This window comes from Ambystoma mexicanum, chromosome 13, assembly GCF_040938575.1.
Source record: "Ambystoma mexicanum isolate Mex_15411 chromosome 13, UKY_AmexF1_1, whole genome shotgun sequence".
Lineage (NCBI taxonomy): Eukaryota > Metazoa > Chordata > Amphibia > Caudata > Ambystomatidae > Ambystoma > Ambystoma mexicanum.
Genome location: NC_090938.1, coordinates 40,182,165 through 40,202,833, shown reverse-complemented (window position 1 = coordinate 40,202,833; position 20,669 = coordinate 40,182,165). Strand labels below are relative to the sequence as shown.

Sequence of the window (20,669 nt, the reverse complement as noted above, 5' to 3'; positions counted from 1 at the left end):
GTTAGAAGCCCTAGCAGCTACCCTAATCAAAGATGGTGTCGCTGCTAGAAGCTGAAACACACTCCACTGCAACACACAATGCTAGTGTTAGAAGCCCCAGCAGCTACCCTAATCAAAGATGGTGTCGCTGCTAGAAGCTGAAACACACTCCACTACAACACACACACTCCTCAGTAACACACAATGCTAGTGTTAGAAGCCCTAGCAGCTACCTTAATCAAAGGCAGTGTAGCTGCTAGAAGCTGAAACACGCTCCACTACAAAACACAATGCTAGAGTTAGAAGCCCTAGCAGCTACCTTAATCAAAGATGGTGTCGCTGCTAGAAGCTGAAACATGCTCCACTACAACACACAATGCTAGTGTTAGAAGCCCTAGCAGCTACCCTAATCAAAGAGGGTGTCGCTGCTAGAAGCTGAAACACACTCCTCAGTAACACACAAAGCTAATGTTAGAAGCCCTAGCAGCTACCCTAATCAAAGACGGTGTTGCTGCTAGAAGCTGAAACACACTCCACTGCAACACACAATGCTGTTGTTAGAAGCCCCAGCAGCTACCCTAATCAAAGATGGTGTCGCTGCTAGAAGCTGAAACACACTCCACTACAACACACACACTCCTCAGTAACACACAATGCTAGTGTTAGAAGCCCTAGCAGCTACCTTAATCAAAGGCGGTGTAGCTGCTAGAAGCTGAAACACGCTCCACTACAAAACACAATGCTAGTGTTAGAAGCCCTAGCAGCTACCTTAATCAAAGATGGTGTCGCTGCTAGAAGCTGAAACATGCTCCACTGCAAAACACAATGCTAGTGTTAGAAGCCCTAGCAGCTACCCTAATCAAAGATGGTGTCGCTGCTAGAAGCTGAAACACACTCCTCAGTAACACACAATGCTAGTGTTAGAAGCCCTAGCAGCTACCCTAATCAAAGATGGTGTCGCTGCTAGAAGCTGAAACACACTCCTCAGTAACACACAATGCTAGGTTTAGAAGCCCTAGCAGCTACCCTAATCAAAGATGGTGTCGCTGCTAGAAGCTGAAACACACTCCTCAGTAACACACAATGCTAGTGTTAGAAGCCCTAGCAGCTACCCTAATCAAAGGCGGTGTCGCTGCTAGAAGCTGAAACACACTCCTCAGTAACACACAATGCTAGTGTTAGAAGCCCTAGCAGCTACCCTAATCAAAGAGGGTGTCGCTGCTAGAAGCTGAAACACACTCCACTGCAACACACAATGCTAGTGTTAGAAGCCCCAGCAGCTACCCTAATCAAAGACAGTGTCGCTGCTTGAAGCTGAAACACACTCCTCAGTAACACACAATGCTAGTGTTAGAAGCCTTAGCAGCTACCCTAATCAAAGAAGGTGTCGCTGCTAGAAGCTGAAACACACTCCTCAGTAACACACAATGCTAGTGTTAGAAGTCCTAGCAGCTACCTTTATCAAAGATGGTGTCGCTGCTAGAAGCTGAAACACAGTCCTCAGTAACACACAATGCTAGTGTTAGAAGCCCTAGCAGCTACCTTAATCAAAGATGGTGTCGCTGCTAGAAGCTGAAACATGCTCCACTGCAACACACAATGCTAGTGTTAGAAGCCCTAGCAGCTACCCTAATCAAAGAGGGTGTCGCTGCTAGAAGCTGAAACACACTCCTAAGTAACACACAATGCTAGTGTTAGAAGCCCTAGCAGCTACCCTAATCAAAAGCGGTGTCGCTGCTAGAAGCTGAAACACACTCCTCGGTAACACACAATGCTAGTGTTAGAAGCCCTAGCAGCTACCCTAATCAAAGATGGTGTCGCTGCTAGAAGCTGAAACACACTCCTCAGTAACACACAATGCTAGTGTTAGAAGCCCTAGCAGCTACCCTAATCAAAGGCGGTGTCGCTGCTAGATGCTGAAACACACTCCTCAGTAACACACAATGCTAGTGTTAGAAGCCCTAGCAGCTACCCTAATCAAAGATGGTGTCGCTGCTAGAAGCTGAAATACACTCCTCAGTAACACACAATGCTAGTGTTAGAAGCCCTAGCAGCTACCCTAATCAAAGGCGGTGTCGCTGCTAGAAGCTGACACACACTCCTCAATAACACACAATGCTAGTGTTAGAATCCCTAGTAGCTACCCTAATCAAAGAGGGTGTCGCTGCTAGAAGCTGAAACACACTACTCAGTAACACACAATGCTAGTGTTAGAAGCCCTAGCAGCTACCCTAATCAAAGATGGTGTCGCTGCTAGAAGCTGAAACACACTCCTCAGTAACACAAAAAGCTACTGTTAGAAGCCCTAGCAGCTACCCTAATCAAAGACAGTGTTGCTGCTAGAAGCTGAAACACACTCCTCAATAACACACAATGCTAGTGTTAGAAGCCCTAGCAGCTACCCTAATCAAAGATGGTGTCGCTGCTAGAAGCTGAAACACACTCCACTGCAACACACAATGCTAGAGTTAGAAGCCCCAGCAGCTACCCTAATCAAAGATGGTGTCGCTGCTAGAAGCTGAAACACACTCCACTACAACACACAATGCTAGTGTTAGAAGCCTTTGCAGCTACCCTAATCAAAGATGGTGTCGCTGCTAGAAGCTGAAACACACTCCACTGCAACACACAATGCTAGAGTTAGAAGCCCTAGCAGCTACCCTAATCAAAGGCGGTGCCGCTGCTAGAAGCTGAAACACACCCCTCAGTAACACACAATGCTAGTGTTAGAAGCCTTTGCAGCTACCCTAATCAAAATGGTGTCGCTGCTAGAAGCTGAAACACACTCCTCAGTAACACACAATGCTAGTGTTAGAAGCCCCAGCAGCTACCTTAATCAAAGGCGGTGTCGCTGCTAGAAGCTGAAACACACTCCTCAGTAACACACAATGCTAGTGTTAGAAGCCCTAGCAGCTACCCTAATCAAAGAGGGTGTCGCTGCTAGAAGCTGAAACACACTCCTCAGTAACACACAATGCTAGTGTTAGAAGCCCTAGCAGCTACCCTAATCAAAAGCGGTGTCGCTGCTAGAAGCTGAAACACACTCCTCAGTAACACACAATGCTAGTGTTAGAAGCCCTAGCAACTACCCTAATCAAAGATGGTGTCGCTGCTAGAAGCTGAAACACACTCCTCAGTAACACACAATGCTAGTGTTAGAAGCCCTAGCAGCTACCTTAATCAAAAGGCGGTGTCGCTGCTAGATGCTGAAACACACTCCTCAGTAACACACAATGCTAGTGTTAGAAGCCCTAGCAGCTACCCTAATCAAAGATGGTGTCGCTGCTAGAAGCTGAAATACACTCCTCAGTAACACACAATGCTAGTGTTAGAAGCCCTAGCAGCTACCCTAATCAAAGGCGGTGTCGCTGCTAGAAGCTGAAACACACTCCTCAATAACACACAATGCTAGTGTTAGAATCCCTAGCAGCTACCCTAATCAAAGAGGGTGTCGCTGCTAGAAGCTGAAACACACTCCTCAGTAACACACAATGCTAGTGTTAGAAGCCCTAGCAGCTACCCTAATCAAAGATGGTGTCGCTGCTAGAAGCTGAAACACACTCCTCAGTAACACAAAAAGCTACTGTTAGAAGCCCTAGCAGCTACCCTAATCAAAGACAGTGTTGCTGCTAGAAGCTGAAACACACTCCTCAATAACACACAATGCTAGTGTTAGAAGCCCTAGCATCTACCCTAATCAAAGATGGTGTTGCTGCTAGAAGCTGAAACATGCTCCACTGCAACACACAATGCTAGTTTTAGAAGCCCTAGCAGCTACCCTAATCAAAGACAGTGTCGCTGCTAGAAGCTGAAACACACTCCTCAGTAACACACAATGCTAGTGTTAGAAGCCTTAGCAGCTACCCTAATCAAAGACAGTGTCGCTGCTAGAAGCTGAAACACACTCCTCAGTAACACACAATGCTAGTGTTAGAAGCCCTAGCAGCTACCCTAATCAAAGATGGTGTCGCTGCTAGAAGCTGAAACACACTCCTCAGTAACACACAATGCTATTGTTAGAAGCCCTAACAGCTACCCTAATCAAAGGCGGTGTCGCTGCTAGAAGCTGAAACACACTCCTCAGTAACACACAATGCTAGTGTTAGTAGCCCCAGCAGCTAATGTGAGGAACTCATGGTGGCAACAGTAAAGACAGACACAAGTGATCACAGTTGAAGGGCGTTTATTAAACTGTATATGCTGGTTTGAAAAACGCCCAATCTACACCTAATACTAAGATGGGAGCAAGCTACGACCATCAAATAATAATAAGGCAGTCCTAGTGGAGTCTTGTCAAATAAAAGGACCTATATTAAGAAAAGACCTACTGCCAATCCTTAAGCTAAATAAAAACAACAAGTGTGGGATAGGATTCACAAATAATAAGTCAGGATGCAGTAGTCGGGGTCTTCCTTCCCCACGTTTTGAGCACGGGACAAGGCGGGACATCGGAGCACAGCGCATGCTCAAGCTTTTCTAGCACAAGACTACAGTTTCGTTCTCAAGTATCAGGACCTTCGGTGGTTAAGTCTCTTTTCTACAAAATGTCTCTTGCCTCCGAGGACCAAATGTATTCCAAAAATAATAAACAAAAGTTCATTTTTGCTTGCACTTTGGGTGATGTCTTTTCAACCCTGGATCCCCCTCTTCCAGGCTCAGACCCTTCTGAAATGTTAGCCTCCCTCAATCGGGTTCACTATGGCTTTTCAACACAATCTACTCTGTAACATTCATGTCTTTTTAAACAGTTCACTATGGACATCCCTCTGTCGGGTTCACTCTTGCCAACTTTTGCAATTCACAGTGCAGGATTCACTTTCCTTAGCTTTACCTTCATTTGCCGGTCAAAGACTTTCGATGTACGGAGGATTTTGCTAGACCCCCGTATGACCACTTTGACCCTCTTCTCACGCCGTTCCCAAGGTCTTCTGGTAACGGTAGTTTCAACAATAGGGTAATCAGCCGGTGTTTCTCAAGTGAACACCCACATGGTGCCTGACTCCTCTGTAGCTGGTTTTCCCCTTTCGTTTTAACAGTGCTTTGTAATTTCTTCAATTAGCCGTTTGCTACTTTTGTTCCACACAGTTCAGTTTCTTAGCAGCTCTCCTCTCGACTCACCTGCTGTGATGGACCGCTGGGCTTTTATTGTTGCTGGAGTCAAGACCAGTACCACAGTGGCAAGCATCTCTCCCAGGCTTTATTATCAGCGGAGGAGGGCCCCATGTACCGTTGACATCTGCTGCAACACACGCTGGCTATTGTTCGCGGTCTTATGATTCCTTCTGTGGAGGTTTCATGGGCCTTGGTCAGAAAGGGCAAGGTCGCTTCTCTCCTTGTCACCCTCTCGGTTTGCATCGTCTTTTTCCTCCTCTTGAACTGCTGTGCTGAGTTAGCTCTCTCATCGTGCGGTCTGCCTTGCTCGTCTTGTGCACTCGTGCTCAACCTTTTATCCCTGTGGGGAAGGGAAAGGGCTGTCAGGTGTGTGCGATTCTGGTCAATGGCCTGACATTGCCTGGCCCTTGTGGTGGGACATGTCAGGTAAGGTAAAGGACTCTGGTGTTTGTCCGTCGTCTTTCGTGGTGTGCGAAAGTGTTCATATCAGAAAAGGGGGTAGGGGGTAGAGTGTTTGAGTTACCTACGGGATAGGATGGGGAAAAGGTATAAGGGGATACCGTGTCTCACCCGTCGGTGTCCCACTTCCACTCCCCGAGGACCCCCCCCACCCAGGTGATCCTCCCTCACTGGACCATCCCCAGGAACTGCATCCAATAGTGATGGCCATGTCCTGGCCACCTGGGTGACAGATCCCCGGGGACTAGTCAGGGAGACACCTTCGGGTTTCTCACACTACCCTAATCAAAGACGATGTTGCTGCTAGAAGCTGAAACATACTCCTCAGTAGCACACAAAGCTAGTGTTAGATCGCCTGGTACACAAAGAGAGGAGGAGTTGTCTAGAAAGCAGTAATGAAGAGACTAAAAACTTAGACAAAAACATGGAGGATCCATACTGCTGAAAAAGCAATTAGAAAAGTACTTAAATAATTTCAAAGTGTACCAGCAAGGTATCACTCAATTTTGAGTTACTGTAGACTCCAGAAGCAATCGAGGTAGTCTCTTGATTGAAAAAGCATGTTTATTTTGGAAAATATTATGAATACAAGGTGCATAAAATAAAATGTGGGAAATATTTTATATAAAATAACAGTGTTCAAAAATAAGAAATATACAAGAGAGGAGTACTCAAAAAAGGGGTTACACAAAGAGAAACATAAAAGCAATTGTCATAGATTGTCATGATTCAGAATTTGTGAGAAACAAACAAAAGAGTTAACAAGAAGTTACAAAAACTGAGTGGTGACCACAACTTGAGCCAACACTCATCAATTCGGCTTAAATTCAGCCATAATATTTTTAGTTAACAGATTCATTCAACTGACAGGTCTGCCGTGGAACATATTATGAACACAAGGTGCATAAAAAAAAAATTGAGAAATATTTTATATAAAATAACAGTGTGTTCAAAAATGAGAAATGTACAAGAGAGGAGTACTCAAAAAAGGGTTACACAAAGAGAAACATAAAAGCAATTGTCATAAATTGTCATGATTCAAAATTTGTGAGAAACAAAAGAGTTAACAAGAAGTTACAAAAACTGAGTGTTGACCACAACTTGAGCCAACACTCATCAATTCGGCTTAAATTCAGCCATAACATTTTTAGTTAACAGATTCATTCAACTGACATGTCTGTTAGATCGCCTAGCAGCTACCCCATACATGATGGAGCCGAGGAAGAGGGTGACTAAGAGTAACCAGACTAACTCTCTCACATCGTACTGGACATGTCACGTTAATCAGGCAGGTAAAGTCAGCCATTTTACACTAAGTGCATAAACCTGATACCAGTTAACTCTCCTCACACGAATAAAAGGCAACACCTAAAGACACACTCTGAGGAAGGCAGAACACAAGTACGAACAGAACTTCTGGGACGAAGGCACACTTACTGGAGCAGAGCAATGGACCAAGAGACGAGAGCAGGGGGCCGAAAACCACAATGGTTCCCTACTGGAAGTTGTTGCCTCCAGACCGCAAAAAACATGTGGAGAAGGCCAGATTACACAAGTGAAGATTGCATTGTGTTTCAAGTATGCCAGCGACCCTGCCGGTTGGGGAGGCGAGACCAAGCCTGTGGTAATAACCTTGAATCCTTGTATCTCAACCTTTCAGATACCAAGCGTGAAGGTTCAGAGTCCTGGCCTCTGGGTGGAGAACACGACCCCCCTCCCTCGAGAGCAGATCCTCTCGGTAAGGAAGACGGCGTGGAGGGCAGTTGGACAATTCTAGAAGGTCCGAGTACCACGCTCTCCTGGCCCAATCGGGAGCCACAAGGATCATGCGGGTCCCAAACCTCCGCAACACTTGAGGAATGACGGGGACTGGAGGAAACGCGTACAGCAATGGGAATGACCAATCCACCACAAACGCGTCTCCTAAGGCTCCTCTCGGAGGAAATTCCCTTGAGCAGAATCTCTCGCACTTCCGGTTGACACTGGTGGCGAAGAGATCCACTTACGGGGTTCCCCAAAGGGCAAAGATCTCCAGAAGGACTTCCTGAGGCAACTCCCACTCGTTAGAGACTGTGCTCTGCCTGCTCAGAGCGTACGCCGCCCGCGTTTTCGTCTCCGGCCAGATGAACTGCAGAGATCGAAAGACCTTGTTCGATGGCCCAGAACCAGAGCTGCATTGCATCCCTGCACAACAGGAGCGACCCCGCCCCCCTCTTTTGTTGTGGTAATGCAAGGCCACTGTGTTTTCCGCCATGATCAAGACACTTTTCCCCCCATACAGTCGGCAGAAAAGCCTTCAGGGCAGGCCTGATGGCTCTCAACTCTAATAGGTTTATGTGGAGTCTGTACTCCGACGGAGACCAACGACCACTGACTGTCAGTCCGTTGGCATGAGCACCCCACCCTGTGAGGGAAGCATCGGTCACAATCGTCACCTCCGGCCATGGTTGCCAAAACGGTTCCCCCTTCAGCAGGTTCCTTTCGTCGGCCCACCACAGAAGATCCTGGCCGACCGAGAGTGGAATCTGCACGGGATCCTACATCTTGCCCGAGAATTGGGACCACTGCAGTTTGAGGGCCCATTGCAGTGATCCCATCCGCAGTCTGGCCTCCGGCACCAGAAAGATGCAGGATTCCATGAGGCCCAGCAACCTTAAGAAGTCAAAAGCCGAGAGACACTGGGCACTTTGAAATTTGTCCACCATCTGCACAATGTGATGAGCCCTGACCTGGGGAGGCGAACACTTCCCCAGGAACGTGTCTAGCACAGCACCGATGTACTGAAGCTGTTGGGAAGGTGTCACATGCGACTTCTTGAAATTCAGGGAGAAGCCCAGACTGTGGAGGGTGCGGCAGGTGAGACCGAGATGATCCAACACTTGCTCGGGAGAGCGCGCTCTGATCCGCCAGTCGTCCAGGTAGGGGTAGATGTGAATCCCCCCTTGCCTGAGGTACGCTGCCACCACCACCATGAGCTTGGTGAAGCCCCTCGGGTCGGAGGTCAAACCGAATGGCAGGACCCGAAACTGAAAGTGCGAATCGCCAGCCGCAAACCTCAGGTACTTCCTGTGCTTGGGATGAATCGGCACACACAAGAAAGTACGCGTCCTTGAGGTCGAGAGACACCAACCAATCCTGAAGTTGAAGGGCCTGGAGGACCTGAGAAAGAATAACCATCATGAACTTGACCTTCCTGAGAAGTTTGTTCAACCAACCAAGTCCATGACGGGTCTCAGTCCTCCGTCTTTCTTGGGAATCAAAAAATATGGGGAATACCATCCCTTGTTCCACTCCGCCACAGGCACCAGTTCTATGGCGCCTTTCTCCAGCAGGGATAGGATTTCCTGCGCAAGGAGCGAATCTGGACACTTCAAAGAGAGCTTCCCGGTGGATTGTCGTGAGGCCGCTGAATGAAGGGAAGACAGTAGCCCGTGGGCTATGGTATCCAGAACCCACACATCTGAAGTAATGGCACGCCATTCTCTGAGATGCTGTGCTAGCCTGCCCCCAACCGGCGAACCATGGGACATGGCCTCATGACTGAGTTGTAGCGGCTGCGGCAGTGCCTGAAGGCAAAGAGGCAACTGCCCGAGCAGCTTTGGCACCACGATTTCCCCGACCACCACAGGTACCTTTTCGCTGCCCCCTTTGACTGGCAGCCCCTCTCGATCTACCAAAAGAGGAGTAGTAACAAAAGGAACCTCCCCTCCATTGCTGTCCCCTAGGACGAAAAGGCGGAGGTTGCAGTACTGCAGGGCTCAAAGACTTCACTGCAGCTTTGGAGGCCTGCAACTTCTCAAGGCTCTCGTCAGCCTTGCTGCCAAACAAATAAATCCCGTCAAAGGGCATGTTCAGAAGACAGGATTGCACATCCAGGGCAAAACCAGACTTTCGCAACCACGCAAACCTGCGATTCATGGTGCTCGCAGCCATGGACCGGCTGACACTATCTGCCGTGTCCAACCCCGGCAGAAGGTGTTCGCACATAGCATACTTGCCATGTTGCACGAGGGCCAGAAAGCCATCACTTTCTTCCCCCTCAGGAATATGCTCAGCCGCCAAAGACGCACAACTCCACAGAGTGTGTGTAAACATTGCCATGGTACAAGTGGAGTTGGCCGACTTCAACGCCATACTCCCAGTAGAAAATACCTTTCTTGCCCAACCATCAAAGTGCTTGTCGTCCCTATCAGGAGGGATGGTAGGGTACGCCGCCTGCTTCGAGGAGGCCTTAGCCGCCTGCACCACCAAACTCTCCGTAGTAGGGTGCGACGATAAGTAGCAGGGGTCACTACTGGGTGGGCGGCATTTTTTCAGGAACGACCTGTTAACTGCCGACAGACTCTCCGGAGCAGTCCAAGCCACTGCCACCCTCTTTTGCATAGCCATGTGAAACGGCAACACCGGGTCATTGGACGGACCCTGATCCAGGATATCAGTCAAATCATCCTGATCAAACTCGACTGGGGGGGCAGACCACCCCAAGTACTCCGTCACCCTCGACATGAGACGCCGATAGGAAGACTCAGCATGCGCCCCAGGTTTAGGCCGGCCAACCTCCACCTCCGGAGAGGTGTTGAGGCCACTGACGTCATGCAATGACTGACGGAGTTCCTCCATCTAGCTATGCCCAGACAAAAGGTCATCAGGGACGTCAGGATGCACAGGCAAGCCCATCTCCTGATCAGACAGTTCATCAACCTCCGAAATGTCTTGCAAAGGTTGGAAAAAATCCAATCTAGGAGGAGGAACAGACCTGGGTTCAAAAACAGGCCTCATAGACTTACTGCAAGTATTCCTCATAGGTTCCAAAGCCCTCAGGGGCACCTCAGGCAAATCCCCCACAAACCATGTCAAGGGAATCGGCGTCGACCAAGGTGCCGACGGCGTCGACGACTTCTTCGAGGGCGGAGCCCCGAGAGAGTCCTTCGACGCACACGGCGTCGACAGCGTCGACAAGTCCTTCGAGTGCAGAGCCTCGAGAGCGTCCATCGACAGACGCGGCGCTGATGGTGTCGATGCCTTCTTTGAAGGCTTCACAGGTTTCGACGGTCTCAATGGCGTCGAGGACCGGGACCTGGACCTGACACGACTATGGGGATCGCCCTTGTCCGATTGGGACCTCGCCAGTTCTCGATGATCGCCCCGACCTCCAGAGCCCGAAGGCTTGCGGGCGGTGGACCGAGCCCGTTCCCTGCCAGCTTCTTTCGTAGGCGTGGACGGAACTGTGCCTTGCTACTGAAAAATCGCTAACATCTTCTGGCGGAATGAATGCCATTCGGCCAGCGACGAAGACTTGGTGGGACAAGTCAACCGTCTGGCGGAGTCCTCCTCCGACGAGGACGGGGAAGGCGACCGGTGACGGCGCTTCCTAAAATGCCTTGACGAGGCAGAGGAATGGCGGGAACCACTCCTAGACCGAGACCCCCTGGATTTTTGCCGACGTGGAGAGTTGCCCCTCAAGTCAACAGTCGAAAGCCCAGCGGACTTCGAGTATATGGTGTTTGGATACCCTACCTACCTTTAATTTCCCCTTACACTCCCGCAAGGCCTTAAACGTCAGGGACTGGCAGTCCTCGCAGTCGTCGGTGGCATGGCTTTCGCCGAGGCACCAGAGGCAGATGTCGTGCAGGTGCGTGATGGACATTTTTGAACCGCGGTCCCGACATTTCTTAAAGCCTGACCTCGGGGTAGTAGAGGAAGATGAAGACATCGTTCAAAGAGAAGAATCGAGCACGTCGAGATTCCGAAGCAAACACGTTCACAGAAAAAACGGAACTAAGGTTACGGGTGTTGTACGTCCGATATGTAACATCCGGTGACGTCGACCCTCGAAGTAGGCCCTTGAGGTACATCGGCTCGACACCATCGACGCAGGACGCCCTGTGCCGAAAATGTTTCGAAGCAGCACAGCTGTGGACATTACATGACATAGATCTGGAATACGTCGGAGGACACAATCCCTTCGAAAGAGACTTTAACGTGGAAGGCCAGGCGTGCCTCAATCCATGGTGTGGAACAGCTTAGAGTGTTAGCAACTGAGCCAGAGTGTGTCATCCTGCCTACGAGGACAGCCTTAGTCTGTGAGGTTGAACGTGAGGTGGAGAGCTAGTTCAAGTACCTTTATTCATTTGAACACTGATTTTTCCTTTGCATACATTTCTCCTTTTTACACTTTTGTATAAGAGATAGGGCAAGCATTAGGTTTTGTTAGACTAGGCCATTTTGATTTGCCAGACCCCACTAGGGCTGTTTTATTTATCGTTTGATGGTCGAGACTACTCCCATCATAGTTATATGGCAACATAGGAGTTTCTCCGACCACAACATTTTCAATAAAGGTTTTACAAATTGTATCAATTGTGTCAGTGTCATGCTGGTGATACCATGCCTTGCCTACACTACCCTAATCATAAAATGCTGTAGCTGCTAGAAGCTGAAACACACTCCACTGTAACACACAATGCTTGTGTTAGATGGCCTAGCAGCTACCCCAATACATGATGGTGCCCAAGCGCTCATCTCATTGTCAAATTCAACTTTCTGTATGTCACCATTTGGCAGGAGCCACACACACTCACCCATTTATCCCATTGGCCTTCATCTTACTGAAAACAAACGGCTGAGGAAGTTGGATCCCTCAATCTTGGAGCACCAGCAATGGAGAGCTTCAGCCCAATTTACCCCTCCTCAGCCTCCCGGCAGTGGCACAGAGATTAGATGGGTGTCAAAGCTGACTGGCACCTTGCCACGAGGGTTAACACAGAAGGTGGTGTCTGGGCTACGTGCTCTCAATCGGGCCCACTACTGGTGGAAGTCAAGGAGGCCGCCATAGAGATCAGGGCTGCATTTATAACTGGGCAGCCACTGAACAGGCCCAGTAAAGGACCTCCCTTGTTTCCAAAGGGAAGCACCTAGACTCTAGTCTTCTGAGGAGAGCGACACATTCCTATACAGATCTCTAGGAGAGGGAAATGAGTCAAAGACTACTTGCAGGAGAAAAGTCCTCCACATAAGTAAGTTAGTTCTGGGGGTCAGGGCCAGGGCACGGGGCTTCGACTAGCATTCTACCCTTCAGGCTCAGCTTTGTCATGGGGTATATGCACAAGAAAAAGCAAGGACCAACCAAACCTCGGCCCCAAAACAGATGGTGCCAAAGAACACCAATGCCGAGGCCTTGGAGTCAAGAGATGCACAAGGTTTTGAGGTTGATGACCGCTAATGAGAGGTTAGTACCACTTTGCAACCGTTCTGAGGCAACTGTCCTTCTAGGAATATGAGTTGAAATGCACCAGTTCAGCTTTGAGGAGGAGGAAACAGGAATACCTGACTGGGAAATAGGCTAAGGTGACACCCACTGATCTGAGTAAACACAGTTTTGCTTTTCAATATTAATACTTGTAGGTCTCGTGAACAGAGGACAGCCAGTCTCTGCAGTCACTGTCATTGTCTCGCAGCACTGCTCTCACTGAGCTGCCAGGTCAAAACCTGAAAAATATTTAATGCATCCTTACATAACCGGAAGAAAAAGATATTCTGGCAAAAGAAACTGTGAAATCAATAATGAAAAGCAGTCAATCACTGTGGAAAATGCATAAAAACGCAACTGTGGTCTTCAAGAAATTGCGATCACATCGAAAATAAGCCAAAGGAAAGGGAAATTCACACACAACACTTCTCCCAGTAGGACTCATCATTAGCAAAAAGGCTAAAAAAAGGTTTGATGGGTAAGAAATCCCCCCTCCCTCTCCACCGAGCAGATGGTGGAATAACAACGATGGCAGCAGGCGCAAAGGATCATGGAACTTTCAACATTATTAGCACCTAAAGGAGATCCACTTGGTAAAGATGAGAGATCCCACGATGGATCTAGATTGAGCACCCCGAGGCAGTTGATCCCACGCTGGAGAAGCCCTTGTTTGTTACTCATTTGCATGCACACAGAAGTACACACTGCAGCATATCTCTGCAACTTTTGTACACGTATGGAAATTGATTTGGCAACGGAAAAAGAAACTAATGTTCTAAATATCAGCAAATCAAATGTAATTGCAAGTAACATATGAGACAGGGTCGTGACCTTATAAAAAGGGCGCGAGCAGGGGCCCTTCCCAGACTGGGGTAAGAGGCACACCAAGATAAAGGCCAGAGCCAGCCCTGTCCCGCAACTCGCAGAATACCCTTGGGAGCAACCAAGAAAACCCGGACCAGATCCAAATGAAGGGGAGACCAGAAACACTGCAACCAAGGCACAATTTGAGCTGTTAACACATTTCAACAGCGACCAGCACCTCAGAAAAGCACAAAACTCGCCACAGCGGAAACACTAACTTCGAACACACAGCACACTACAGAAACTGCAAACAAACCATTCGACAGAGACGGTCAGCAAAACAGTGCTAGAAAAGGGTGAGGGGCCTAGAGGGGTTTTAAAGCCTCTCACCTGGGTACCACAGCGGCTGGGAAAATACAGGAATCAGGGAAGCGTTGCAGCGAATGGAAGGGGTAGAGGCACACAGAAGGTATCTGGTCTTTGCATAGAATACCATTGCATCTAATGCCATTTTTCCATCTAAAAAATGTCCATCAAATGCATCTATTTTGGGGGGCGGTAAAGGGTTAATTTTTGTTCAGGTGCATTTTAAAGGGTAACAAAGAAAAATAAATGCATTCGATGGACATTTTTTTGATGGAAAAATGTCGATGGAATGGCATTCGATGCAAAGACCATAAACCCAGACAGAACCACCGGCAGCGTGTGGGTTGTCCGGGTGAGGTCAGAAGAGGTGAAGGTGGACCGACCGGGAAAGCAGTCGAAGGATGGACAGAGGAGTGGATCGCTGGAGAGTTGGTGGCAGAATCCGAGCAGAGTACAGGTGAGGTATTTGTGAGACAGCGCTATCATTGTGTGAAGTGTAGGACATGGGGAGGGGGTAATATAACAAGTGAAATGGAAGGAAAGCTAGAGATAGCGTGGGAGATAGGAGTAGGGGTAGTAGGTACAGTGCAAGGACGTGAGAGAGAATAAGGATGGTAGAGAAGGGGGTGTGGGTGAGAATAGTGAGTGAATGCAGTGGAAATGTGAGTAGCCCACCATATCCCGGAGTTCTAGGAAGAGTAGTAGTACTGCAGAGAAGTGAGAATAGATGATGCTTAGAAAATATCACTAATGCAGGGATACTCGTGGTGTGAAGGGAGAGAAGTAGGACGGAGGAGTGCCGTAGGAGGGAGTAGTAGGTTCAGAGGGAAGGTAGTAACATCGGAGGGTGGTGGCAGAGGGTAGAAGGAGAGAGAGAAACATTGGGGAGACAGAGGCGGGTGGCATGGTGAGGAGAAAAGGATGGGGCCGGCTTATGACGATCCTTAGGTAGCTAACTAGGACAATGTGTTTGCCTTTATGTCTTCACCTCAGCTAGATATTTAGCATATGCAGAGAGTAACAAGTCATAGCACTAAGCCGGGGGTAATGATGCTTGGGCTAGGTAGGAGGGTGCACTAGGAGAGAGAGGGGGAGAGGGGGCTCCTCCAGCACGCTAGAGTTCATTTCTCCACTCGCCTGTCCAATCACTGAAATCACCTTGCATTATCGTCACGCCAGTCCACTGAAAACTGCACAGTTTCTGTTATTAGCCAATAGTACCCCGGGAGGGGGTGCTGACCAATCAGAATGCTTGGAACGTGGGCTGTATTCCAAGGTACAAGCCCGCTTTCTGAGCACCATGGTTAGCCAGCACACCCCTACCTTACCCCTCACCTTAGCACCTGTGTAGTTTCCTATACCGGTGCAAATGGTGTCTTTTTAACGCAACTACACGGCCGGTGTTGCCCAGCAGGGGCACTGCCCTCCACATGCAGAGGTGCCCGGCAGGGACTCGGCTGCTGCGAGGAACATAGGGACAGTGTTGCTCAGCAGGGGCACCGTCCTGGTGCAGGACCTTGCAGTGCCAGCATCGCGCTGCCAAGAACGACACAGCAGGCAGGAGTCAGTTGGTCAAGACTGATGAGCGGGAAACCGCTCATCCCTTTTATTCATCTGGTCACATGGCCACTGACATGTGACATGAGCACGAGCCCTTGACAGGGGCTACTTGACCTTAAAGGGACACAACACCACACGTACCTTTACAGCAGCCCTGCACCGCGCAGTGCTGGTTTCCCTTAAAGTCCCTTTTCAAGGTTGATGATGTCACCGTCACCAACATTGAAAACAGACTTCCAGCACACCAGCACTGCACAGCGCCGGGCCACTCTGTAGAGGGAAGTTTCGTTTTTTTAAAATTAAAAATAAATAAATAACACCATTAGCACCTGTGTAGGGAACTACGCGGTTGCTAATGCCGCTATGCTCCTCTGTGGCATGCCGACCGTTTTGGTAACGGCACTGCCAGCATCGTTAAGGTACCCGTGCCACGCTCAGGCCCTTGACTTGGGTGGCGGGCCATTGCCTACAGGGTCAGCCCGCCACCTCGGGGCATATCGCCTCATTCAAATCCCTCAATCTCTCTTGGGGATTCAGTGAAGTCTTGTGCCTGTTTATGGTGGGCTGTTTATGAACTTATTGAAGATACCCATGATGGAGAACTTGGATTACATGGAAGTAACTTTCCCTTCTGCATCACAGGTCTTCATTGATATCCCTAAATACTGAACAGGCTACAAAGCCCATCCCCAGCGAGGGGGTCAGGACATCATAGACCAGGCAGTAAACATTGAGAAGATTCAAGACCCCTGGTGATAAAGCGTGGTTAAGATGCTTGCCCCGCCAGGGTGTCAGTCCTGCCTGGTGAAGGTACGTACACATCCCCACAAGACTGCTTTGCACACTTCCTACATGGGCACATTCCTCAGGAGAGAAGCTGTGGCTTTATTCCCTTTGGTTGAATGGACTCTTGGCCGACAGAGCTTTCTCTCTACATAAAACATGTATTTCAAAGTCTTGCGCCAGGGCGAGGATATTCTGGAGCTAGTTTTCTACGGGGGGCCTTCCATTAACGTTAAGCCCCCTTTTAATTTGTTGAAGGGTGGAGAGGAGGGGCAGACAGACAAAACATGCGTTTCCGCTGCCTCCTTTGCCATACAAATGCCCCAGCATTTGCGCCACCATGCATTTTCATGCCGGCACAAATGCTGAGGGTCCCTCTCGAGTCTGCATGCTTTATGCAGCAGCACAAAGCAGGCGGACCCCATAGGGATCCATTGTAAATGCTGCCTGCTATGCAAGCATGATAGGCAGCGCTCACAATTAAACGCTGCCTACTATGATCAGCAGTGTTTATTCATTTACATGCTGGAGTACAAATGTGTCAGGCAAAAGGCAGCTTTCACACGTGTATGCTGCCTTTTGCGCTGCACATTTACAAACTACTGTGCAAATTAACACAATTTGGCAGCAGGAGCTGCCTATGTGTTTTGGCTCCCCGCCGCAAAATTCTGCAATGGATCAAAATGAGCTCCTTTGTGTTTACGTATATCAATGCAGAGCATATGATGGAGAAGTTCAACACCTGGGTGTGACGGCACTGCTACGCAGAATGCACACAAGTAGTTTGGCCTGGAGGCTTCTTTTTTGGGGAGAAGTGCAGTCTAGGCATTGGCTCCTCAAAGGCTTGCTGACTATGCACCTATAAATACTCACGTGGGCAGAGGGTTCCCTTTGGCCTCGCACTCAATGAAGATGTTGTCACGGGGGTCCACAATGTAGTCCTTCACAGACTGCTTGGTGATAGTGGGGGGCTGCGGCACTGTGGAGGCAGAAGAGTGAGGTGAAACACTACTGTATGGCATTAGCTACTCCCCCTCATTCAAAGCCCACCAACCCCTCTTTACATGAAATCCCCTCTCCCCCCAACACAAAGGCAGATCCTTTCAATTTAAGAAAAGTGAGGGTTAATGATCCCGTGGCTACCCCTCATTCAGTCACACATGGAGCAGATAGAGGAATAAGAAAGAAGTGTGTCCTGAAGGCAATCGTAGGTTGTTGTTGGTTGCAGACAGACAGGAGAGGCAAAGAGGCTGCCCCTCTCAAAGGAAGGTTTACTTGGAAGTGTTGAAGTGCCCGAAAGTGAATCTCGTCATAGCCAAATCTTTAAGTCACAAAGCACAGAAGCCGTGGTGGTGTATTTGGTTGTGAGTCAATTTGAGACTTTAGTAGCACACGTGAAGGGGGAATACTATGAGGCAAAGGAGTAGGCCCTCATGGTACATTCTTGTAGAAGAGGACGTTGTTGAAGTGGAAGTAGACATGCTGAGAAGTCACCCTGACAAAGATACCTCCTGTGACTCCCAATCTTCTAAAGAGAGACCTAACAACTCTTAACCAGGAACTGTGTCTCATTAACATTTACAGAAGTTGTATTTCATTTGAACTGGGGTAATTTGGACAAATGGAAGCTGTGGAAAAGTAGTGTGGCTGGGAATGACATTGTTGCTATTTTTGTGAAGTGGAACGTCTTCTTACCAAGAGGAAACACTTTTCTGTTATTGGAACTTTGGTTAACAAAACCTTACTTTGACATTGAAGACTTCAGGAACTGAATTGAGACTATTACATACATGGGTGTCCTTGTTTCTTTTTGTTGGATATTGGAGCAGAGTTTACCTTGAATCCTGGGGAGGGGAAGCTCACCCAGGTTACCAAGAGGTTATCAAAAGAGACTGTTAATATCATTGTGATGGTATTTGAATTGCCATATATTTTCTTTGTGCATTTGATATTTGATGTTAAGTGTGAGTGCCAGACATCCTGTGTTGGAGTGTTTCCCTTTAGTTTTTATAGGCAGGGAAATCCTCGTAAGAGTAGGGATATTGAGGCGTTTGATTAACATTTATTATTTAGTAAAATGGCATATTTTGAACAATCATCCAAAAGTTGTCCACCTCGCATTGCGACCCCTGACAACAAAGCAATACAAACAAGGCCTGTGTAGGTCAGCTAATTACAATGCCCACACCAGAGTCTCAGGAGCTACACCAGGAAGTAGGAATGATCAGGAAGTTCTATTCCAAAAAGGAGGCCCCAACATACCCAGGGAATAAAAGCTAACTGGCAATGTAGTGCTTAGACTTGCAGAGATATCTAGCCTCAGTGCGCAGAGACGGGTCTGAGGAAGGGCGCCAGGGGAAGCATAGGGGGAGCAAGGTTTGTACCGGGGCACTCATGTGTCCAATCTTTACTGCACTAATGGAACTCCAGTGCTCTGACCAGCATCCCTGCTCATGTCAACAGTAAAGAGGAAGAGGGACAGGCAGCGCCACAGAATCCGAATCACAAGAATTTGCTGCAGAATTTACAACGCTCTGAAAAAGATATTCATCATGGTCAAACATGTACAAGCAGAAGTATTAAATATGTCTACATTGTTTCATCGAAGTGAATTACTACATGGCTCTTCAGTTTGATGCATTTACTTAGAATTTGCTTTGTTTCTTTTTAATAACTGTCCTCCTCCCATACCGACCCTTCCCACCACATTCCTTTTACCTCTTACTTCCAAATATAGACATTTAAATTACGTTCCCATGAAGTAAATGCAATGAATTGAATTAACATGAAATAATCAACTTTGGTGAAACAAATTAAGACTATTTACAATGTACACATTACTATTCAAGAGAGCCAATTCCACCCCCAAGTAAGTCTTTCACTTTGTGGGGGAGGGGAATGGTGCATCATGTCCTTGCCAGCCATTTCATCGGGGAGCAGGGGAGGGGTATCGTGTGTGAGGATCCTAGCAGCCCTTTCATCTGGGAATGGTGGAGGGGTATGGTGTGTTAGGACCCAGGCAGCCCCTTCATCTGGCAGCAGAGGAGGGGCATGGCGTGTGAGGATCCTGGCAGCCCTTTCATCCAGGAGAAGGGGAAGGGTATGGATTGTCATGTCCTTGGCAGCCCTTTCATCTTGGACTGGTAGAGGTGTATGGTGTGGGAGGATCCTGGCTGCCCTTTAATCCAGGAGCAGGGGAGGGATATGGTGTGTGAGGATCCTGGCAGCCATTTCATCCAGCAGCCGAGGAGGGGTGTGGTATGCGAGGATCCTGGCAGCCCTTTCATTTGGGAGTGGTGGAGGGTATGTGAGGATCCTGGCAGCCCTTTCATTCAGGTGTGGTGGAGGGGTATGGTGTGTGAGGATCCTTGCAGCCCCTTCATTCGGGAGTGGTGGAGGGGTACAGTGTGTGAGCATCTTGGCAGCCCTTTCATCTGGGAGTGGTGGAGGGCTATGGTATGTGAGGGCCCAGGCAGCCCTTTCTTCTAGGAGCAGAGGAGGGATATGGTGTGTGGGGATCCTAACAGCCCTTTCATCTGGGAGAAGAGGAGGCAGCTCTTTCATCTGGGAGTGGTGGAGACATATGATGTGGGAGGATCCTGGCAGCCCTTTCATCTGGGAGTGCTGGAGGGGTATGGTGTGGGAGGATCCTGGCAGCCCCTTCATTCAGGAGTGGTGGAGGGGTACAGTGTGTGAGGATCCTGGCAGTCCTTTCAACTGGGAGTGGTGGAGGGGTATGGTGTGCCATGTCCATGGCAGCCCTCTCATCTGGGAGTGGTGGAGGGGTATGGTGTGTGAGGATGCTGGCAGCCCTTTCATCTGGGAGTGGTGGAGAGGTATGGTGTGTGAGGATCCTGGCCGCCCTTTTATCTAGTAGCAGGGGAGGGGTATGGTGTGTGAGGATCCGGGCAGCCCTTTCTCGAGGAGTAGTGGAGGGCTATGGCGTGTGAGGGTCCTGGCAGCCTTTTCATCCGGGAGCAGGAGAGGGGAATGGTGCGTCATGTCCTTGGCAGCCCTTTCATCTGGGAGGGGTACGGTGTGTGAGGATCCTAGCAGCCCTTTCATCTGGGAGTGGAAGGGTGTGGTGTGTGAGGACCCAGGCAGCCCTTTCATCCAGGAGCAGAGGAGCGGTATAGTGTGTGAGGATCCTGGCAGCCCTTTCATCTGGTAACAGGGGAGGGGTATGATGTGTAAAGATCTGGGCAGCCCTTTCATCTGGGAGTGTTGGAGGCGTATGGTGTGGGAGGGCCCTGGCAGCCCTTTCATCTGGGAGTGGTGGAGGGGAGTGATGTGTGAGGATCCTGGCAGCCCTTTCATCCGGGAGCAGGGGAGCAGAATGGTGTGTCTTGTCCTAGGC

At 49.0% G+C, this 20,669-nt stretch overlaps 1 protein-coding gene across 14 annotated transcripts in view; it reads right to left on the bottom strand.

The window, feature by feature from the left end:
• NFASC (neurofascin) overlaps positions 1–20,669 on the bottom strand; it is a 687,691-nt gene that overhangs the window by 307,749 nt on the left and 359,273 nt on the right. For all 14 annotated transcript variants that reach the window (XM_069633119.1, XM_069633129.1, XM_069633127.1 and 11 more), the window contains one exon: positions 17,186–17,291. In XM_069633119.1, coding sequence (XP_069489220.1) covers positions 17,186–17,291 — 106 coding nt within the window. The remainder of the gene's footprint in view (positions 1–17,185; positions 17,292–20,669) is intronic.